This window comes from Aotus nancymaae, unplaced genomic scaffold, assembly GCF_030222135.1.
Source record: "Aotus nancymaae isolate 86718 unplaced genomic scaffold, 86718_ANA_hifiasm-v0.15.2.pri h1tg000010l, whole genome shotgun sequence".
NCBI lineage: Eukaryota > Metazoa > Chordata > Mammalia > Primates > Aotidae > Aotus > Aotus nancymaae.
Genome location: NW_026988421.1, coordinates 33,190,897 through 33,210,759, shown reverse-complemented (window position 1 = coordinate 33,210,759; position 19,863 = coordinate 33,190,897). Strand labels below are relative to the sequence as shown.

At 51.7% G+C, this 19,863-nt stretch overlaps 2 protein-coding genes across 2 annotated transcripts; one reads left to right on the top strand and one right to left on the bottom strand.

The window, feature by feature from the left end:
* Positions 1–1,516: 1,516 nt before the first annotated feature.
* FRAT1 (FRAT regulator of WNT signaling pathway 1) lies at positions 1,517–3,936 on the top strand. The gene has a single exon (XM_012439303.2). The coding sequence runs from the start codon at positions 1,568–1,570 to the stop codon at positions 2,405–2,407; it is 840 nt and encodes a 279-aa protein (XP_012294726.1). The 5' UTR covers positions 1,517–1,567; the 3' UTR covers positions 2,408–3,936.
* Positions 3,937–13,717: 9,781 nt separating this feature from the next.
* Positions 13,718–15,799, bottom strand: FRAT2 (FRAT regulator of WNT signaling pathway 2). Its single transcript, XM_064373665.1, has one exon. The coding sequence runs from the start codon at positions 15,797–15,799 to the stop codon at positions 15,098–15,100; it is 702 nt and encodes a 233-aa protein (XP_064229735.1). The 3' UTR covers positions 13,718–15,097.
* Positions 15,800–19,863: the final 4,064 nt, after the last annotated feature.

Here is a 19,863-nt window from a genome sequence, read left to right as displayed (position 1 = left end):
TGTGTTTCATTTTATAAGAAACTGCCAGACTTTCCAAAGGGGTTGTACCATTTTTGATGCCCACAATAATGTATGAGGCTTATAAGTTGTGAAACAGAGATAAAAAAGCACAAATTGTAAACTGCTACTAATTATTTTCATTTAAAAAATTTAAATAGATCAGACGTGGTGGCTCATGCCTGTAATCCCAGCACTTTGGGAGGCCAAGGCAGCGGATCACCTGAGGTCAGGAGTTCGAGACCAGGCTGGCCAACATGGTGAAACCCTGTCTCTACTAAAAATACAAAAATTAGCTGGGCATGGAGGCAGGTGCCTGTAATCCCAGCTACTTGGGAGACTGAGAAGAGGTTGAACCCAGGAGGCAGAGGTTACAGTGAGCCAAGATCGTGTCGTTGCACTCCAGCCTGGGCAACAAAAGCGAAACTTCATCTCAACAAACAAACAAACAAAAAAGACTAGGAATCTAGGCCGGGTGCGGGTGGCTCACACCCGTAATCCCAGCACTTTGGGAGGCTGAAGTGGGTGGATCACCTGAGGTCAGAAGTTCAAAACCAGCCTGGCCAACATGGGGAAACCCCGTCTCTACTAAAAATACAAAAATTAGTCGGGCTTAGTGGTGGTCGCCTGTAATCCCAGCTACGCGGGAGGCTGAGGCAGGAGAATTGCTGGAACACAGGAGGTAGAGGTTATAGTGAGTGGAGATCGCGCCACTGCACTCCAGCCTGGTTGACAGAGCGAGGTGCCTTCTCAAAAAAAAAAAAAAAAAAAAAAAAAAGAGACTAGCAACTTCCTCCTCTCCTCTCCAGCAACGCCAACCCCAGTCCAGGCCCCCATCGCCCAGGATCTCAATCAAGAAACATTCATCTGTGGCCTTTCTTTGCCATTTCCAACTCTGCCACCCCCATCGCACGACAAGGTCCCCTTCTTCCTTTCCATTCCTGTCAGCTTCGTTTCTCTATAATCTCCGTACAAATCTCTAGCCTGACTCCGCTTCCTTTCCATCTTCTCCAGACGCCCGCCTGCCGGACCTCAAAAGCGCAAACGCTAAAAACCGGTTAAGTTGACGCACGGAGAGAAGGGGTGTGTGGGTGGGTGTGTGTGTGTTAGTGTATGTGCTTGTGTGTGGAAGAAACCAACAGGGTCTACGCTGGTGTCCATTTCTGGAAATGCCAACCGCGCCCTACTGCGGGAGCCAGGATCAGGTCCCCAGGGCGCCCCTCCAGACAGTACTCTTAGCGAAGGAGCTAAGCCGACGGCCCTGCTTCACCCAGACCCCTAGTTCCGCAGGAGCTCCGCCCCACAGCGGCACAGCACCCCCGCCCCGGCGCGGTGGTAGGGCCCGGCGCGACGTCACCCATTGTTTACAAATCAACCCGAGCCGGCAGGATTCCGGCTCCCGCGGCGGCAGGCGCGCGGCTCGAGTGCCTGGCGGGCTCCGGCTTCCGCGTCCGCCCCGGCCCGGGCTTCGGCCTCAGTCCCTTGCCCGCTCCGCCGCGGCCCACCGCGTCCACGGGCAGCTAAGCCTCCAGAGACGCCCGCACAGCTCCGGGTGCCCGGACAGGGGGCCATGCCCTGCCGGAGGGAGGAGGAAGAGGAAGCCGGCGAGGAGGCGGAGGGGGAGGAAGAGGAGGAGGACAGCTTCCTCCTGCTGGAGCAGTCGGTGGCGCTGGGCGGCTCGGGCGAGGTGGACCGGCTGGTGGCCCAGATCAGCGAGACGCTGCAGCTGGACGCGGCGCAGGACAGCCCGGCCTCGCCGTGCGCGCCCCCGGGGGCGCCTCTGCGGGCCCTGGGGCCCCTGGCTGCAGCGGTGCGGGCGGACAAGGCCCGGCCCCCGGCAGTGCCGCTGCTGCTGCCGCCGGTGTCGATGGAGACGGTGGGCCCGGCGCCCCCTGGGGCCCTGCGCTGCACCCTGGGGGACCGCGGCCGCGTGCGGGGCCGCGCTGCGCCCTACTGCGTGGCGGAGCTCGCCGCAGGCCCCAGCGCTCTGTCCCCACTGCCCCCTCAGGCCGACCTTGATGGGCCTCCGGGGGCTGGCAAGCAGGGCGTCCCGCAGCCGCTGTCGGGTCCGTGCCGGCGAGGATGGCTCCGGGGCGCCGCCGCCTCCCGCCGCCTGCAGCAGCGACGCGGGTCCCAACCCGAAACCCGCACAGGCGACGACGACCCGCACCGGCTCCTGCAGCAGCTAGTGCTCTCTGGAAACCTCATCAAGGAGGCCGTGCGGAGGCTTCATTCTCGACGGCTGCAGTTACGTGCAAAGCTTCCCCAACGCCCGCTCCTGGGACCGCTGTCTGCCCCGGTGCATGAACCCCCTTCGCCTCGCAGCCCTCGCGCGGCCTGCAGTGACCCAGGCGCGTCCGGGAGGGCTCAGCTCAGAACTGGCGACGGCGTTCTTGTCCCTGGCAGCTAACACGCCTGGGGTGGTCACAGCGCCAGCCTCAGACTGGAGGGCAAGGGGTTCCCCTGAGGGCTGCAGTTCTGCTCAGGCTGATGGAGAACTCTGGCTTTTGGAAGCGAGAGAAAAAAAGCTAATGACGAGGAACCGAAAAATCGTGAATGTTTCACGGGAAACTGGGGTCGAAGGCCAAAATATTTGGAATGCAGGACTTGGCCCTATTTAAGGCAGATTTTACAGAGCGCACCCCAGGCTTACAAGTCAGTAGAATTCCTTATTTGGCGTGACCCGACCTGGCCCCGCAGCCTCTCAGTGCCCTCCAGCCGGCGACCATGTGGCCACAGTCCACGCTTCTCGGGATCGCGGTGCGCCGGAACCACGGAGGATGATGCCAGTTACTTGCTTTACCTTTTCAGAGCTGGCTCCTGGTCCACTTTGTGGGAGGAAAACATGAGTAGATAATTTAAGGGTGCACCCCAATCTGCCGGACTTGAATATTTTCGACACTTAAAAAAAAATATCTTGTGTCTTTGGAGGTGCTGCTTAATATCAAACACGCGGTGCCATGAAGGGACCCTTTGGGGATTGAATAGGAGTAACCCCCGCCCTCTCTTTGCAATTGTCTGCCTTTCTCAGAGTTGGGGGGAAGGCTGTACGACACGGGTGGGCACAGGAGGTGGGGGCGGGGGGGTGCTGAATGGTGGTGGAAGGGTAGAATGAGGCGCGGAGTAAACCCCACGCCCTCTCTAAAGTGTATTTTCACAGCCGGCCCGCCTCTCCGAGGGTTCAAGGTCATTGGTTCCTGGGCACGGACTAGGTTGCGGGGCAGAGTAGCCGGGTTCTGCCCGTGTTCGGAGAAGAGCGCAGTGTTTTGCAAGTGCTGGAGTCTCCTGAGGACACGCGCGCCGCCGCCACCGCGGGTGTGGGAAAGCGCGGACGTGCTGGGCGCCTGTGCTTCCCTGGGCGACCACCGCCCCTGGCCGCGGCCCCGGCTTTCACGGAAACTCGCTAGACGGAATCCTGGGTTCCTCCTCTCCCCCTCGGCTCTGCTGTCCTACTCGTGTGGGTGGCGCAGGGATCCTGGGGGCCTGGGTTGGGGTCTAGGAAGACGTCATGTGATGGGCACTCCAGGGACACACAGCCTAGCGCAGCAGCTTATAATGGGCTCTCCGGGGCGATTTGCAGTAACAGCTGCAATTCCCTGGATAGACGGAGTTGATTTCCTCCCTCTGCCCCTCCCCCAGCCATGCCAGCTGGCCTTTGTAAGTGCAGGAAACCGAGTAGAAAATGTGACCCTCCAAATGGAGAAGCTGCAGGCTTTGCCATTGTGAACCATGGTGAAGTGCTTGGAACATACTGTTCACTCACTGAAGGCGCTGAGACTGTGCTGTTGTTCTAGTTTTATAGTCAATGGCTTGTTCATCATCCAGATGTGGCTACTGACATATCTACACTTCGCACCGGAGTGTCTGGAATTGTGGCTGTCCTGATTATAGGATTTTAACTTAACTGAAATGCCTGCTTTGAATAAATGTGTTGGGTTTTTTGTTTGGTTTTATTTTATACTTGCCATTGGTGAAAAAGATGTACAGAACACATTTCTCTGATCTCCATAAACATGAAAACACTTGAAAGCCCTGTCAGCCTGGCTTGCGGATGGTAATTAGAGCGCCTTTGTGTCTGAGCAGCTCACTAGCTAGACAAGGTCTCCGCAGCTGGGTGTGTATTGGTGCTGGCATGAAATTAAATGAAAGTGAGGTCAGGTTTTGGACCAATCCCATTTGTTAAAACCTCAGAGCCTTGTGGATTACTAGTCAGTGATGGAGATGTGTTATAAAGCTGCCTCTATTAGCAAAGGACATCAGATCAGCCAGTCACTGCAGACTGGGAGGCTTTTTTTTTTTTTGTCCTTTCTTTCTACTGTGGCCATTAAGTGCACTTGTTCCACAGGGTGGCCCTTAAGTCTGGGGCAGCTCTTGATTAGGGAACTGCTCACAATGGGAGCCTGGTGGTAGGAAAGTTGGCTGGAAACTAATAAAAGACTCCTCTATTTGCCCCTGGAGCATTTATGCCATTCCATCCCTAAGCAGTGACATAACAGCCTATGTCTATCCTTCTAGTTCTGACTTCAGTCTGTTCCCTCACGGAAGGAGCTAATTTCCTCCCTCTGAGGAAAGAGTACCCAGGGTTTAAGTGCGCTTCTGAAGTGGGAAGGGAACCTTGGACAAGTTGCTCTACCTCTGTGGTCTTCAGTTTCCTCATCCATGCAATAGGGATAATGAAATAAAAGGTGGGCCAGGCCCGGTAGCTTGCACCTGTGATCCTAGTAGCACTTTGGGAGGCCAAAGTGAGAGGATTGCTTGAGCCCAGAAGTTCAAGACCAGCCAGGGCAATATAGTGAGACCTCATCTCTACAAAAAAAAATAAATGAGGATGAGAATTGCTTGAGCCCAAGAGTTTGAGGCTGTAGTGAGCCATGATTGAGCCACTGCACTACCACCTGGGTGACAGAGCAAGACACTGCCTCAAAAAAATAAATTAGGCCGGGCGCGGTGGCTCAAGCCTGTAATCCCAGCACTTTGGGAGGCCGAGGCGGGTGGATCACGAGGTCGAGAGATCGAGACCATCCTGGTCAACATTGTGAAACCCCGTCTCTATTAATACAAAAAAAAAAATTAGCTGGGCACGGTGGCGCGTGCCTGTAATCCCAGCTACTCAGGAGGCTGAGGCAGGAGAATTGCCTGAACCCAGGAGGCGGAGGTTGCGGTGAGCCGAGATCGCGCCATTGCACTCCAGCCTGGGTAACAAGAGCGAGACTCCGTCTCAAAAAAAAAAAAAAAAAAAATAAATAAATAAATAAATAAATAAATAAATTAATAAAAGGCATATGGTGACTGGCACATGCTGGAGATGAACAGTATTGAGTCCCTACCCCTTCCTTCCCAGGACTGCCCCTCAGCAGCCAACTGTGTCCTCATTTTCCCACAAAACAAGAGCATGCCATGATCCCAAACCTGCTTTCTGGAGTGTTCTATGACTTTGAGTCCTGATTTTCTAACTTCCTTTTTGGCTCAATGCCCCATTTTCTCAAATTCACACACAGACCCTGATGGTCTCTATGGAGTACCTTCAGAACCCACCAAGCCTGCCATTTCCCACAACATGCCCAGAAAGAGCTGTGGGGGGCTCAGTTCAGTGTTCTCTAGCATGGGAAGGGTAACTATGGAGACTCTAATACAAATTGAGGAAGAGAAGACCCCAACAGTGCGGTGGGCACCACCTCTGGGCGCTGAGCATGAGGGGAAAGTGGTCAGGTAGTGATGTCCCCTGGCATGGGAGTATCCCTAAAGTCCCCAGTTCCCTTTCTTAGTGGAGGTAGGAATTATCCAAGGTGTAAGGGGTTCTGAGCAATCCAGCGCTTTCTCTCCATCCTGAAACTGGCTATGATTTGATGTCACTGCACCAACTGTGCATAGCTTCTTGTAATAAGAATGACTGGTTAAGGTCAGACTCAACCGTAGGGCCCATGTAGTACAATGCCCTCCGAAAAAAGGAAAACTGGAAAAAACTAAAGCCTCTCTCTATATAGCACTTTAACACTTTTTTCTTTGAGATGAAGACTCACTCTCTCGCCCACTCTAGGGTACAGTGGTGTGATCTTCCCTCATCACAACCTCCACCTCCCAGGTTCAAGTAATTCTCCTGCCTCAGCCTCCGGAGTAGCTCGGATTACAGGCGCATGCCACCACACCCGCTAATTTTTGTGTTTTTATTTTTTTTTATTTATTTTAAGATGGGGTTTCACCATGTTGGTCAGGCTGGTCTTGAACTCCCGACCTCAGGTGATCCGCCCGCCTTGGCCTCCAAAGTGCTTGGATTACAGGCGTGAGCCACCACGCCCGGCCCAATTTTTGTATTTTTAGTAGAGACAGGGTTTCGCCATGTTGGCCAGGATGGTCTCAATCTCTTGACCTTGTGACCCACCCACATCAGCCTCCCAAAGTGCTATGATTACAGGTGTGAGCTCCTGTAATCAAGTGATTCTCCCATCTCCTGAGTAGTTGGAACGACAGGTGCGTGTCACCATGTCCAGCTAATTTTAAATTTTTTTATATAGACAAGGTTTTGCCATGTTGCCCAGGCTGTTCTCAAACTCCTGGGCTCAAGCAATCCACCTGCCTCAGCCTCCCAAAGTGCTGGGATTACAGGTGTGAGCCACCTTGCCCAACCAGGATTGACGTAAAGTATTTTTAAAAGTCATATTGGGGCAGGCACCATGGCTCACACCTGTAATCCCAGCACTTTGGGAGACTGAGGCAGGTGGATCACCTGAGGTCAAGAGTTCAACACCAGCCTGGCCAACATAGGGAAACCTCATCTCTACTAAAAACACAAAAATTAACTGGGCATGGTGGCAGGTGCCTGTAATCCCAGCTACTCAGAAGGCTGAGGCAGAGAATTGCTTGAACCCTGGAGGCAGAGGGTGCAGTGAGCCGAGATCTTGCTATTGCACTCCAGCCTGGGTAACAGAGCAAAAACTCCATCTCAAAAAAAAAGTTACACTAGACCAAGGAAGTGAGCAGGGCAGAGTGACCTACCAAAGTTGTTTATGAACCCAGAAGCTTAGCAGAGTCTAGAACCTAGGTCTCCCAGCTCCCAACTCAGGGCTCTTTCCAATGGCTTCATATCATGAAACACAGTCCAATATTGTTCACTGCACAACTCTGCACATAGGCTACCAGGGGAATGACATCCCTGCAGTTGCCCAAATTGGTGGCCCTGCCATTGGAACCCTGGAAAATTGTGCTTCAGGTCCCTAGCCTGAGTTAGGGAACACCACTTCCTTACAAAATGTTCAACATCCTATGAAGACAGCTGGCGAGAACAAAGCTATAAATTGAATGAAAAAAAAAGTGAACATATACATCGGCAAATAAGTGATTTAGAGAAAAGAATGCCACACCTCACAGATTTCATCCTAAATTAGGCATACATGCGACAATATTTGGATTCAATTTTTACCCTTTTTTGCTCTTTCTTTTTCCAGCTCAGAAACAGATACATGGAGCAAAGATCAGACACCACTTTCCTATCTAGCAAAGTCTGTGTTGAACCCTGTGATCCCTTCCTTCCAATCAGGAAAGAGTTACCTTGGCAACCAAATTACTAACTCACTCAATTAGCCCCCCTCTTGTACCAATGCTCAGTAATCACAAACCGTCAGCCCCCGGAGAGCTCAGCCTTCAGCAGTCTGGTATACCACCTCATTTACAGATGGAAGCTCAGGGAGGTTTTCACTCTGAGGTACACTCCATTTGAACACTGTGATAGCTGGTGCAGGCGAAGGGGCAAAAAGTCTCCTGAGTAGTGCTTACTCCTGGTTTTCCATCATAACTGAAGGGAGCACAGTTGACCTGCCCCTACCAGTGTTACTCAAAAGACAGAATGGGTAAGAGTGGGGCCTCTGCAGGCAGCCCTCCATCACCAGCTGTGTGATTTGAGACAGGGTTGGTAAGCTCAATAAACTCATTTATGCCGGGCGTGGTGGCTCACGCCTGTAATCCCAACACTTTGGGAAGCCACAGTGGGTGGATCACGAGGTCAAGAGTTCAAGACCGGCCTTGCCAATATGGTGAAACCCCATCTCTACTAATAATACAAAAATTAGCTGGGCATGGTGACACATGCCTGTAGTCCCAGCTACTCAGGAGTCTGAGGCAGGAGAATCGTTTGAACCCAGGAGGTAGAAGTTGCTGTGAGCGGAGATCACCCCATGGTACTCCAGTCTGGGTGACAGAGCGAGACTCCATCTCAAAATAAGAAAAAAAAAGAGGGGTGGTGGGGAGCGGAGCCAAGCTAAGCCTGGAAAGCAGCTCAGGGTTGGAACTGGTGGAATAAAGGCAGTTGGCAATGAGGACAACCTGGGACCACAGCTCTTAACTCCCCCATTTCCTATCAGAAAACCTATCCTTTTCCAAAATTCAATGCTCAAGTTCTACTTCCCTGTCCTGTCCACTCCTGTCTATAATCTGTACTGAGAAAACCATACAATAGGATGGGCTCAGTGGCTCACACCTGTAATCCCAGCACTTTGGGAGGCCAAGACAGGTGGATCACCTGAGGTCAGGAGTTCGAGACCAACCTGGCCAAAATGGTGAAACCCCATCTCTACTAAAAACACAAAAATTAGCCAGGTATGATAGCGGGCGCCTGTAGTTCCAGCTACTCGGAAGACTGAGGCAGGAGAATCACTTGAACTCATGAGGTGGAGGTTGCAGTGAGGCAAGGTTGTGCCATTGCATGCCAGCCTGGGTGACGGTGAGACTGCATCTCCAAAAAAACAAAAAAAAGAAAGAGAAAACCATGCAATTTCCTCACAGGAAGTGGCCTTTGAGTTCATTTTGTTCTCACTCTCACATTTTATTTACTGTCATTATAGAGTTATCTCAGGGACTCATGTGAATGTGAGTTCTCTTCCCCAATAGATTATGTACTTTGTGATGGCAGAGGAGTGACAAGATGAAGAGGAAGTTTTAGGCAGATTGTCAGGCCGCACAGCATGGGGAGTGGTCTGGAGCTGAGAGGAAACGAGGATGGTCAGCCAGATCTGCTGAATGGCTGTTATAGCTCCCAGGCACCCAGGCGATAAGGGTCTGGGCGGGGAGAGGAAAACACGAGGAACATTTCCAAATGAATACCAGTAGGCCTGTTACCGTACTGGGTAGCTGTAAAATCGTGGCTCTGGAGCCAGACTACCTGGCTCCTTCCTTGAAAGCTCCTTCCTGTAACCTTGGGCAGGTGACTTCCCCTCTCTAACCTTAGGTTCATTTGCAAAGTTCCATTATAATAAAAGTCCCCACCTCATAGGGTTGTTGTGAGGATTAATTGAGCTAATGCTAGTAAAAAGACCACTGCCTGAAACATAGCTGCATTTAGCAACAACACCAGGGTATTGGTATTTAGTAAATATTTGCAGAGCGAACACATGGGGCAATTTCAACAGACTGGCAGAGGCTAAGGGAATGGGGTGCTTGGGACGTTGTGGTGTCTACAAGTCTGAAGATGGGAAAAGAGGGACAACAGCTAAAAAGGGAAAATGGATCGAGGGAAGAATTCACTCAGCCAGGAGACACCTGTGCTTGTCTGGATGCAGATGGAGGATACAAAAGGGTGAAATCGCCGGGTGCAGTAGCTCGTGCCTGTAATCCCAGTACTTTGGGAGTCCGAGGTGGGTGGATCACCTGAGGTCAGGAGTTCAAGAACAGCCTGGCTAACATGGTGAAACTCTACTAAAAATACAAAATTTAGCTGGGCATTTTGGCATACACCTGTAGTCCCAGCTACTCAGGAGGCTGAAGCAGGAGAATCACTTGAACCCAGGAGCCAAGATCGCACCACTGCACTCCAGCCTGGGTGACAGAGCGAAACTCTTGTCTCAAGAAAAAAAAAGGGGTGAAATCAAAGGAAAGATCCTATAAAGGACTAAGTTTCTGGCGGAGTGGGGCAGTATGGGGTCCTCAGCCAGGGCAGGTTTGAAGGGCAGGGCTTAGGGGGACTATGGGTGGGGATGCCCCACATGACAGCTCCCTATGTTACTAACTGTCCTGCCACAGTGTGGCTGGAACCTGACAGATTGGTTGCTGAAACCACCTTGTATAATCCTTCGTGCTGGGGATGGCTGGATATGTTTGTTATTTTTCTGTGAATGAATTATCTGTAGCTGATGCTATAATGGAATGAAAACTAAAACTGATACCAAGGAGTTTAAGTGCTCCCCCTTATCAACTGCTGGCTGATAGCAGGTAAAATCACAACCCCCAATTAATAGGCTGCCCAGGCAGTTTGTTTGACTTATTGATTTGGGTGGGTTAAAAAAAGCAAGAGCTGGTTATCATCCTGTTACCTTTGCCCTGCCTTTGGCCCATTTCTGTAACTGTCTAAATTAGATTCGATAGCCTAAGATTGGTGAAAAATGGTTTCCTAGGTTTTCCTGAAAATCTTTCCTAGACACTGAAGTCACAAACCCCTTTCTGCTGATGCACCATACTTTTTTTCAGCTGGGCTAAGTAGGGGAGGAATTTAGTGCAGATGTTGAAAACATGCTATTTAAGGGTGCTGACAAAGGGAACTTGAGAATTAACTTCAGGGTTCAAAAGACAGTGAAAGTCATTCAACGAGATCTGATTCCATATGCCCTGGATCTCTGTGGCCTGACCACAGAGGATATACTGAGAGATAACAGACACAGCTGTTTGTGTTATATGCACATGTGGACCCACATACATTCCACACTTCTACTGTTCACCCTAAAGCCACCCTCAGCTTCTCTTGGTTCTACTTTTATTCTCTCTGTTCCTTTTGTGTAGTCTTCTTCCTTCCATAGAGATTTGATGAGTTGGGTCTTTATAAAGTGTTTAGAACACAGGCCCCGCACACACAGGCTGGGTGTGGTGGCTCACGCCTATAATCCCAGCACTTGGGAGGCCAAGGTGGGCGGATCACTTGAGGTCAAGAGTTCGAGACCAGCCTGGACAACATAATGAAACCCCGTCTGTACCAAAAAAAAAAAAAATTAGCCGGGTATGGTGATGCCCACCTGTAGCTACAGATACTTGGGAGGCTGAGGCAGGAGAATCACTTGAACCTGGGAGGCAGAGGTTGCAGTGAGCCAAGATCATGCCACTGCACTCCAGCCTGGGTGAGAGTAAGACTGTCTCAAAAAAAAAAAAAGAAAGAAAGAAAATAAAAAGTGCTTAGAACACAGCCTGGCAAGTGACAGGCACTATTGTACATTACCTGGTGTTATTACTGCCAATCTCCCAGGCCCCACTCCACACCCTCGCCCCGCCCATCCCCTTAGCCTTGACTGCCCTGAACCCTCTCCAACTCCTAGTCATTTACGAGGCACCAGGCTTCTGTCCTTGTAACTTCCAACATGAAACTTCTAATTCTCCACACAAATGCCCTCTCTCTCTCTCTCTCTCTCGCTCTCACACACACACACACACAAACACACACAACCCATTTCTCATTATTTCCCTATTGCTCTGGTCCTTCTAGGCTAGACACTTGCAGAATGTTACCAGGGAAACATGGGCATTGGCCCCTTCAGAAGACAAAGTTGTCTCAACTCTGTGCCCATCCACTACAAGGGGCTAGGGATATCCTAGCCAAAATCATTCCTGAGCTAGTACTAGGAATGGGCTATCCCAAGCTGCAACACCTTGGAAATGGCCACTGTCTCCTAAACACAGAGACACTTCCCCAGGCCCAGGTCCAGGCCCTCTACAGGCTTTGCAAATGGCTGGATCAGTAGCAGGAGTTGGGGTGTGTAGGTTCAGACAGGAGGCAAGAGGACCAACTTAAGTGCCCTGAGTTCTAATTCTGCTCTACCACCAATAATTACTACCTTTCACCATTGTAAAAAGCAAAGTAGGGCCAGGCACGGTGGCTCACGCCTGTAATCCCAGCACTTTGGGAGGCAAAGGTGGGTGGATCACTTGAGGTCAGGAGTTTGAGACCAGCCTGGCCAACATGGTGAAACCCCATCTCTACTAAAAATACAAGTGAGCCGGGCGTGGTGGTAGGCACCTGTAATCCAAGCTACTTGGGAGGCTGAGGCAGAAGAATTGCTTGAACCCAGGAGGTAGAGGCTGCAGTGAACCAAGACTGCACCACTGCACTCTAGCCTGGGGACAGAGCGAGATGGCATCTCAAAAAAAAAAAAAGCCTTGTAAAAGGTGCCAACCAGGGTGCCTGCCCATAACAGGGATCAGCTCCCTCTCTACCTAGGAAAGTAGAGAAACACTCAGATCCTGTAGGTCTTTTCCCGAATTGCCTGCAGTTCTTACCTATTAGAAAAATAATGCCTAACTCCTGGCACATAAAGCCATGTGGTAATACCAAGAATGGGCAGCTATCATTTTTTCAGCACTGAAGTCTCCCCTTCCTCATTTAACCCTTCCAACTCCCCTATTAAGTACTACTGTTTTACAAATCACAAGGGCATGACACAGCTAGTGAGCAGAAAGGGCTGAGTCAACTGAGCACCAGCCTTCCTCTGCAGCCCCAGCCTTGGGAGTGTGCAGAGCAGGAGAGGTTTGCCCTGGGGGCTGGTTAGTAGAGCCGGGCAGGAAAGGGACAAGGCAGGGGCCAGGCATGGTGGCTCAGGCCTTTAATCTCAGCACTTTGGGAGGCTGAGGCAGGCAGATCACTAGAGCTCAAGTTCAAGACCTGCCTAGGCAACACAGTGAGACCCCATCTCTACCTAAAATCTAAAAAATTAGCCTGGCATGGTGGCATGAGCCTGTAGTCCCAGCTACTCAGGAGGTTGAGGTGGGAAGACTGCTTGAGCCCAGGAGGCTGAAGCTGCAGTGAGCCAAGATCACACCACTGCATTCCAACCTGGGTGACAGAGTAATAAGACTCTGTCTCAAAAAAATAAAATACAAGAGAAAAACGGGCAAAGCAGGAACTAGTGAGGGGTTCAGCAAGGGCTCTATGCCTGGGGAAGACAGGGGAGAGAGAGGAGGCCTACTTCAGTGAAATCTAACCCGACTGCTCAACCAAGCCATTTTACAACTATCAAACACACTGCTGTAAAATCTCTCCTTAGGCCATAGCTCAAGACTAGGTCAGCCTCAAAGGGGAAAGCACGCTGGCTTTGCCTGTGCCCTCACCAATTTGCACAAAAACGTCCAGATGAAAACCCACCTCCCTCCCCCACAGCACCTCTTTGCTCTCCAGCCCAGAAAGCATTTCTAGAATATCTTTTCTTTCCACAAAGGGAGTGGAAGCCCATCTAGCAGCTTCTAAAAACCTGGACTTAATTTTCTGACCTTGTGGAACCAAAACTCAGAAGCACTCAAGTACTGCAGCTCCACTAGGATTCTGTGCCTGGCGGCACGGGCCCAAACCATGTGTCCACGTCCCCCTATTTACCCCAAGTGCCCTCTTCATGATTAAGGGTATCCCTATATGCTTTTTTTTGAGACAGTTTCACTTTTGTTGCCCAGGCTGGAGTGTAGTGGTGCCATCTCGGCTCACTGCAACCTCCGCCTCCCGGGTTCAAGCGATTCTCCTGCCTCAGCCTCCCAGTAGCTGAGATTACAGGTGTGCGCCATCAGACCTGGCTAATTTTTTGTATTTTTAGTAGAGACAGGGTGGTTTCCCCATGTCGGTCAGGCTGGTCTGAACTCCTGACCTCAGGGGATACGCCCGCCTCGGCCTCCCAAAGTGCTGAGATTACAGGCATGAGCCACTGCACCCGGACCCCATATGCTTTTCTTCCCCTCTCCCACCTTCCACCAAAATGCCAAACCATGCTCCAAAACAAAAGCCAAATTTATTCAGCAGACATAATTACGAAATCCTAGAAATCAGGACCGCCACAACTTCAGACACTCCGTTGCGAAGTGTACATCAATAGCTACATCTGGAGGATGAAGAAGCCATTGAATCTTTAGAAAATTGGTTTAGCTACCTTAAAGTTTGGGGGTGGCACCTTACAAGAGCACCCGTCAAGTTTCACAAGAGTAAAGCCAGCGGCTTCTCTACAAGAGTCACATTTGAAAACCGGTTTCAGTCACAAAAGAAGAGCTGGCATGGCAGGAGGAAACCACTTGAGCGGGTGAGGTCCCACCGAGGCCGAGGCTCGTGGCTCCATGGAGGGCCAAAAGAGAGCAGAAAAACGTCCAGGGTTTTTCATGCATTCCTATAGACACCAGGAAGGGTAGAATAAGAAAGCTCAGCTGGGAGGACAGGAGAGAGATTCAAGAGATTGTTTATGAGTGTGTCTGAGAAAGCTCCTGGCATGGCCATGAGTGGCCTTCCGGGAGTTCCGTAAAGAGGAAAGCACAGAAAACAGGAAAGAACTCTCCCTCCATGTCGCTCTCTGCCTATTTGTGTCCTCGGGAGACGCCCAGCGGTAGTAAAGCACCAACGGGACTCTTCTTGGAGCAAGAGAAAGACAAGACTCCGGGTGAGGAAGCTCTCCCAGAAACCCCACAGAAAACTGTGACCTTGAACCACAGGTGGCAAGGTCAAGTCATTGACTAGTCCACATTCAAATCCAACTCTCCCACCTGCAAAATTTTTCACCTCCCTCCAGTCCCTTAATTAGAGTTCACATCTCTCACCTTCACCAGTCACCGAATCGGTGGGAGAAAGGGGCAATGCCAACCCACCCACCACCAAACTTTTACATTCTTCTCCCCCCCTAGAATTTCTTTGCACAGCAATTGTAGCACCACTTTCACTAAGTTCCTCCACCGGAAAATAACAAGAAACTGTATGCGTGTCGTAAAGTTTTCAAGTACTGTTATAAAGCCATCGCGATTCCAGCCCCTCTGAGCCCTCCTTAAACAATCCGAGCTCACGACGCCCCCAAGGGCTAAGTGAGGTACAAATCGATGTAAGTAGCTGCCACAGTTCTTAGTTTATCCCAGGTCCTTGGCTAGGATAGCCAGGTAAATTCTCATGCCCCACGGACGCGACCTGGCGCATGCATTTCTCCACGTTTAAGTTTTATCCAGTGGCCTCGCCGGAGCTGGTAACTTCTTGGCTTGCGATCTCTTCCCCACGCGCCTTCCCCAGCCAAAGCGCTCGCTCCCAGGTTGGCGACGTCGGCTTCACCTCAGGGTTGGTAGGAACTGGACGTTGCTGGGTCTAAGCAGCAGCCCTTCTTCCTCCTCCAGGGTGCCTGAGTCAGAGGAAGGCGCCTGATGGCTGCAGGGCAATAGGGTCCGGTCCGCTGCGGCCTGTCCCGGGCCCAGCGGCGCTCGCGGGACCCGTGGCTGCAACCGCGGCGACGGCTCGTTGGAGCCTCCGCACTGCTTCCTTGATGAGGTTTCCCGAGAGCACGAGCTGCTGCAGGAGCCGGTGCGGGTCGTCGTCGCCGGCGCGTGCCCCGGCTTGGGTCCATCGTCGCTGCTGCAGGCGCCGGGAGGTAACCGCGTCCCTGAGCCATCCTCGCCGGCACGGCCCCGGCAGCGCGCTGGGGCCTGCGGCGAGATCGGACACGCAGTAGGGCGCAGCGCGGCCCCGCACGCGGCCGCGGTCCCCCAGGGCGCAGCGCAGGGCCCCATGGGGCGCCGGGCCCACCGTCTCCGCCGACGCAGGCGGCAGCAGCAGCGGAACCGCCAGGGGTCGCGCCTTGTCTCCCGGCACTGCGGCAGCCAGGGGCCGAGGGGCCCGCAGCGGCGCCCCCGGGGGCGCGCACGGCGAGGCCGGGCTGTCCTGCGCCGCGTCCAGCTGCAGCGTCTCGCCGATCTGGGCCACCAGCCGGTCCACCTCACCCGAGCTGCCCAGCGTCACTGACTGCTCCAGCAGGAGGAAGCTGTCCTCCTCCTCTTCCTCCCCCTCCGCCTCCTCGCCGGCTTCCTCTTCCTCCTCCCTCCGGCAGGGCATGGCCCAGTCCGGGCACCTGGAGCTGTGCGGCTGTCGCTGGGGGCTTGGCTGCCCGCGGGCGCCTGGCTGAGGACGAAGCCGAAGCCGGGGCCGAGGCCGGGGCCGGGGAGGACGCGGAAGCCGGGGCCCGCCAAGCTCTAGAAACCCGCGCCTGCCGCCGCGGGAGCCGGAATCCTGCCGGCTCGGGTTGATTTGTAAACAATGGGTGACGTCGCACTGGGCCCTACCACCGCGCCGGGGCGGGGATGACGCGCGAGCAGGCGAGGGGACGCGGGGCGGCGCGGGTGGCGGCAGGAGCCCTCCCGCGTCTCTGTTTGTTGTTTCCCCAGGAGGGGGTCCGGGGCGTGGGGACCGCTTTCCTATCTCCTGGGCCCGACGAGCTGCGCAAGAACGTGGGCCTCCCTCGGAGGCGGCTGGAGTTGGTTTCTCCCACGCACGGACACACCCGCTCCCACTCCGGGCCCGCCTCCTGGGCTGCGGCCTCCCTCCCCACGTGTCCGCCGCGCCTAGGCCCGCCCGACTTCAGCCCCGCGCACCCGCAGTTCCTGGCCACGGGCGTGGGGGAGGGGCGGGCCGCCGCGAGTCTGGCTTCGAGGAGATGGAGCGGGAAAAGGCGGAGGGAATTGGGGGTGAAGCGGTAGCACCTTACTTACCTATTTATTATTTAGACGGGGTCTCTGTCGCCCAGGTTGAAATGCAGCGGCGAGAACACGGCTTACTGCAGCCTCGAACTCTGGCTTAAACGATTTTCCCACTTCAGCCTCCCGAGCAGCTGGGACACCGGCGCAACCACCACGCCTGGCTAATTTAAATAAATTGTTTTTGTAGAGACCGGGGGCTGGGGTGGGGGTCTCACTATATTGCCCAGGCTGGTCTCGAAGTCCTGGGTTCAAGGAGTCCTCGCTCCTCACCTCCAAAAGTGTTGAGATTACTGGCGTGAGCCGCCGCGCGGGGCTTGAGGGAACACTTTAAAGCAGGGCAGAATCGCTCTGAGGTGAGGTTCCAGAGGCTTTCCCTCCCGCAGTCTTCAAGTCATCGGGCATATCATGAGACTAGGACTCACCACCGCTCGGCCAAAGAGAAGAGTTGGCCGGGCGCAGTGGCTCACGCCTGTAATCCCAGCACTTTGGGAGGCCGAGGCGCGTGGACCACAAGGTTAGGAGATTGAGACCATCCTGGCCAACGTGGTGAAACCCCATCTCTACTAAAACACAAAAAACTAGCGGGGCGTGGTGGTGCACACCTGTAGTCCCACCTACTCGGGAGGCTGAGGCAGGGAAATAGCTTGAACCCAGGAGGCGGAGGTTGCAGTGAGCCGAGATCGTGCCACTGCACTCCAGCCTGGCGACAGAGCAAGACTCCATCTCAGGAAAAAAAAAAAAAAAGAAGAGTTGACTTTGTCATTTTTGGTTTTTTTTTAAGGTTCAAATAGAAATATAGGGGATTGGCCGGGAGCGGTGGCTCATGCCTGTAATCCCAACACTTTGGGAGGCCAAGGTGGGTGGATCACCTGAGGTCAGGAGTTAAAGACCAGCCTGGCCAAGATGGTGAAACCCGGTTTCTTTTTTTTTTTTTTGAGACGGAGTTTCGCTCTTGTTACCCAGGCTGGGGTGCAATGGCACGATCTCGGCTCACGGAAACCTTCGCTTCCTGGGTTCAAGCAATTCTGCCTCAGCCTCCCGAGTAGCTGGGACTACAGGCGTGCGCCACCATGCCCAGCTAATTTTTGTATTTTTAGTAGAGACAAAGTTTCACCATGTTGACCGGGATGGTCTTGATCTCTTCACGTCGTGATCCACCCGCCTTGGCCTCCCAAAGTGCTGGGATTATAGGCGTGAGCCACCGCTCCCAGCGAAACCCGGTTTCTACTAAAAATTGAAAATTAGCTGGGTGTGGTGGTGGACACCTGTAATTCCAGCTACTCGGGGGGTTGAGGCAGGAGAATGGCTTGAACCCGGGAGGCGGAGGTTGCAGTGAGCCAAGATCACACCACTGCACTCCAGCCTGGGCAACAGAGAGACTCCATCTCAAAAAAAAAAAAAAAAGAAAAAGAAAAAAAAGAAATATAAGGGATGGAAAAAATCTCTCACAGCACTCAAACATCTCAAACATGGTTCACATTTAATTTTTTTTCCCTTCTAGCCTTTGTTCTATGAAAGTGTATTATACAAACACACGCATACAATGTTATACACTTTTCCACTTTGCCTTACATTATAAACGTTTTTCGTGTTATTGCATGTGTTTTGAAAACATTTTAATGATTACGTAAGTTTCCATCAAATGCCTGTGCTTTTACCATTTGCCTAATTTCACCATCTTAAGTAAGTGCGTGACTAACATTTTTGTGTGTAACACTTTAAGATATTAATGATTCTTTTTTAGAGCATATTCCCAGGAGTGGATTTTTTTTTTCTTCTTTTTTTTTTTTCTTTTCTTTTTTTTTTTTTAAAAATGGGGTTTCACCATGATGGCCAGGCTGGTCTTGAACTCCTGACAGGTGATCCGCCCACCTCGGCCTCCCAAAGTGCTAGGATTACAGGCGTGAGCCACCGTGCCCGGCCCCAGGAGTGGAATTTTAAGTCACAGGAGTTGGATATTTTCCGGTTTACTGATAAATGTTCAGGAAATCTCTTTCCAAGAGTTAGGTAAATGTATATCATTCATGTGTGAGCATACATCATTACGCCTTCACTAGTATTTGAGTATTATCATTGAATTTTTTTTGTGGATTTTTTTTTTTTTTTTTTTGAGACGGAATTTCTCTCTTGTTACCCAGGCTGGAGTGCAATGGCGCGATCTCATCTCACCAGAACCTCCGCCTCCTGGGTTCAGGCAATTCTCCTGCCTCAGCCTCCTGAGTAGCTGGGATTACAGGCACGCGCTGCCACCATGCCCAGCTAATTTTTTTTGTATTTTTAGGTAGAGACGGGGTTTCACCATGTTGACCAGGATGGTCTCGATTTCTTGACCTCGTGATCCACCCGCCTCGGCCTCCCAAAGTGCTGGGATTACAGGCGTGAGCCACAGCGCCCAGCCCTTTTTGTGGATTTTATAGGGAAATTTTCTACTTTCAGTTTACCTATCTTTGATTTCAGTTAGAGCAATTTTCCAAATGTTTGGTAACGAACTGTACTTCCTTTTTTATGAATTATCTATTTCCTAGTAAGTTTTTCCCAGGGAGTTTTTCTTACGTATTTGCATGACTCCTTTACATACCAAAGGTTAACCCTTTTCTTTCATATTTTGCTGCAAATACGTCTCCAGACTTTTGTTGGTTCCATACAGTCATTTTCTCCCCCAATAAAACCACATTTTCATGTAGGCAAATTTATAAAATCCCTTTGAGATTTCTAACACGATGCTAAATTCGGAGTCTCCTTGCTGCCAGAAAGTTATCAAATATTCCGTTCTATTTTGTTTAGATTTTTCAATTGCCTTGATTTTTTTTTTTTTTTTCAAATTCATCTGGGATTAATTTTGGTCTTTGGTGCAAGGTGATGACATGAAATTAATTTTTTCCTGGAGAGCTTGCCAGGTGAAAGTGTATTTCTTCACTAGGACAGAGGTGTGAGGGTAGCATAAACACAAGCTGTCTGGTGAGTTTCCAGTTGCTGGTTAAGCTGGTGGTTGTGAGGAGTGGGTGGGGCTGGGAATGTTTTGATCAGTTTGTTGTGTGAAGTCAAAAGAACCCAGAACAGGTTGTACAAAGACCTAGATCCAAGTCTCATTCCTGCCACATCCTGGGTGTGGGACTCCAGGCAAATCAGTTTACAAGTGTTTTCACTTGTAAATGGGAAAAATAATCCCTGCCCAGCCTCCCTCTGAGGATTGTTTTCAGGATCAAATGAGATAATGGGAACGGGCTTTATCAGGCATTACACAAATGTAGGATTAGGTCCAGCGGTTTACTAACAGAGGCCTGGCTCAATTCCAGCGATTCTCCCACAGGGAGCATCTACTATATTAATGTTGAAGATTCCCGCATGCAGCCCACTAGGTGAAACGTACCCTGAAGGTATTACTTCCTTTCATTTGCTGGGTTTCTTAAATTCTGCCCCAGA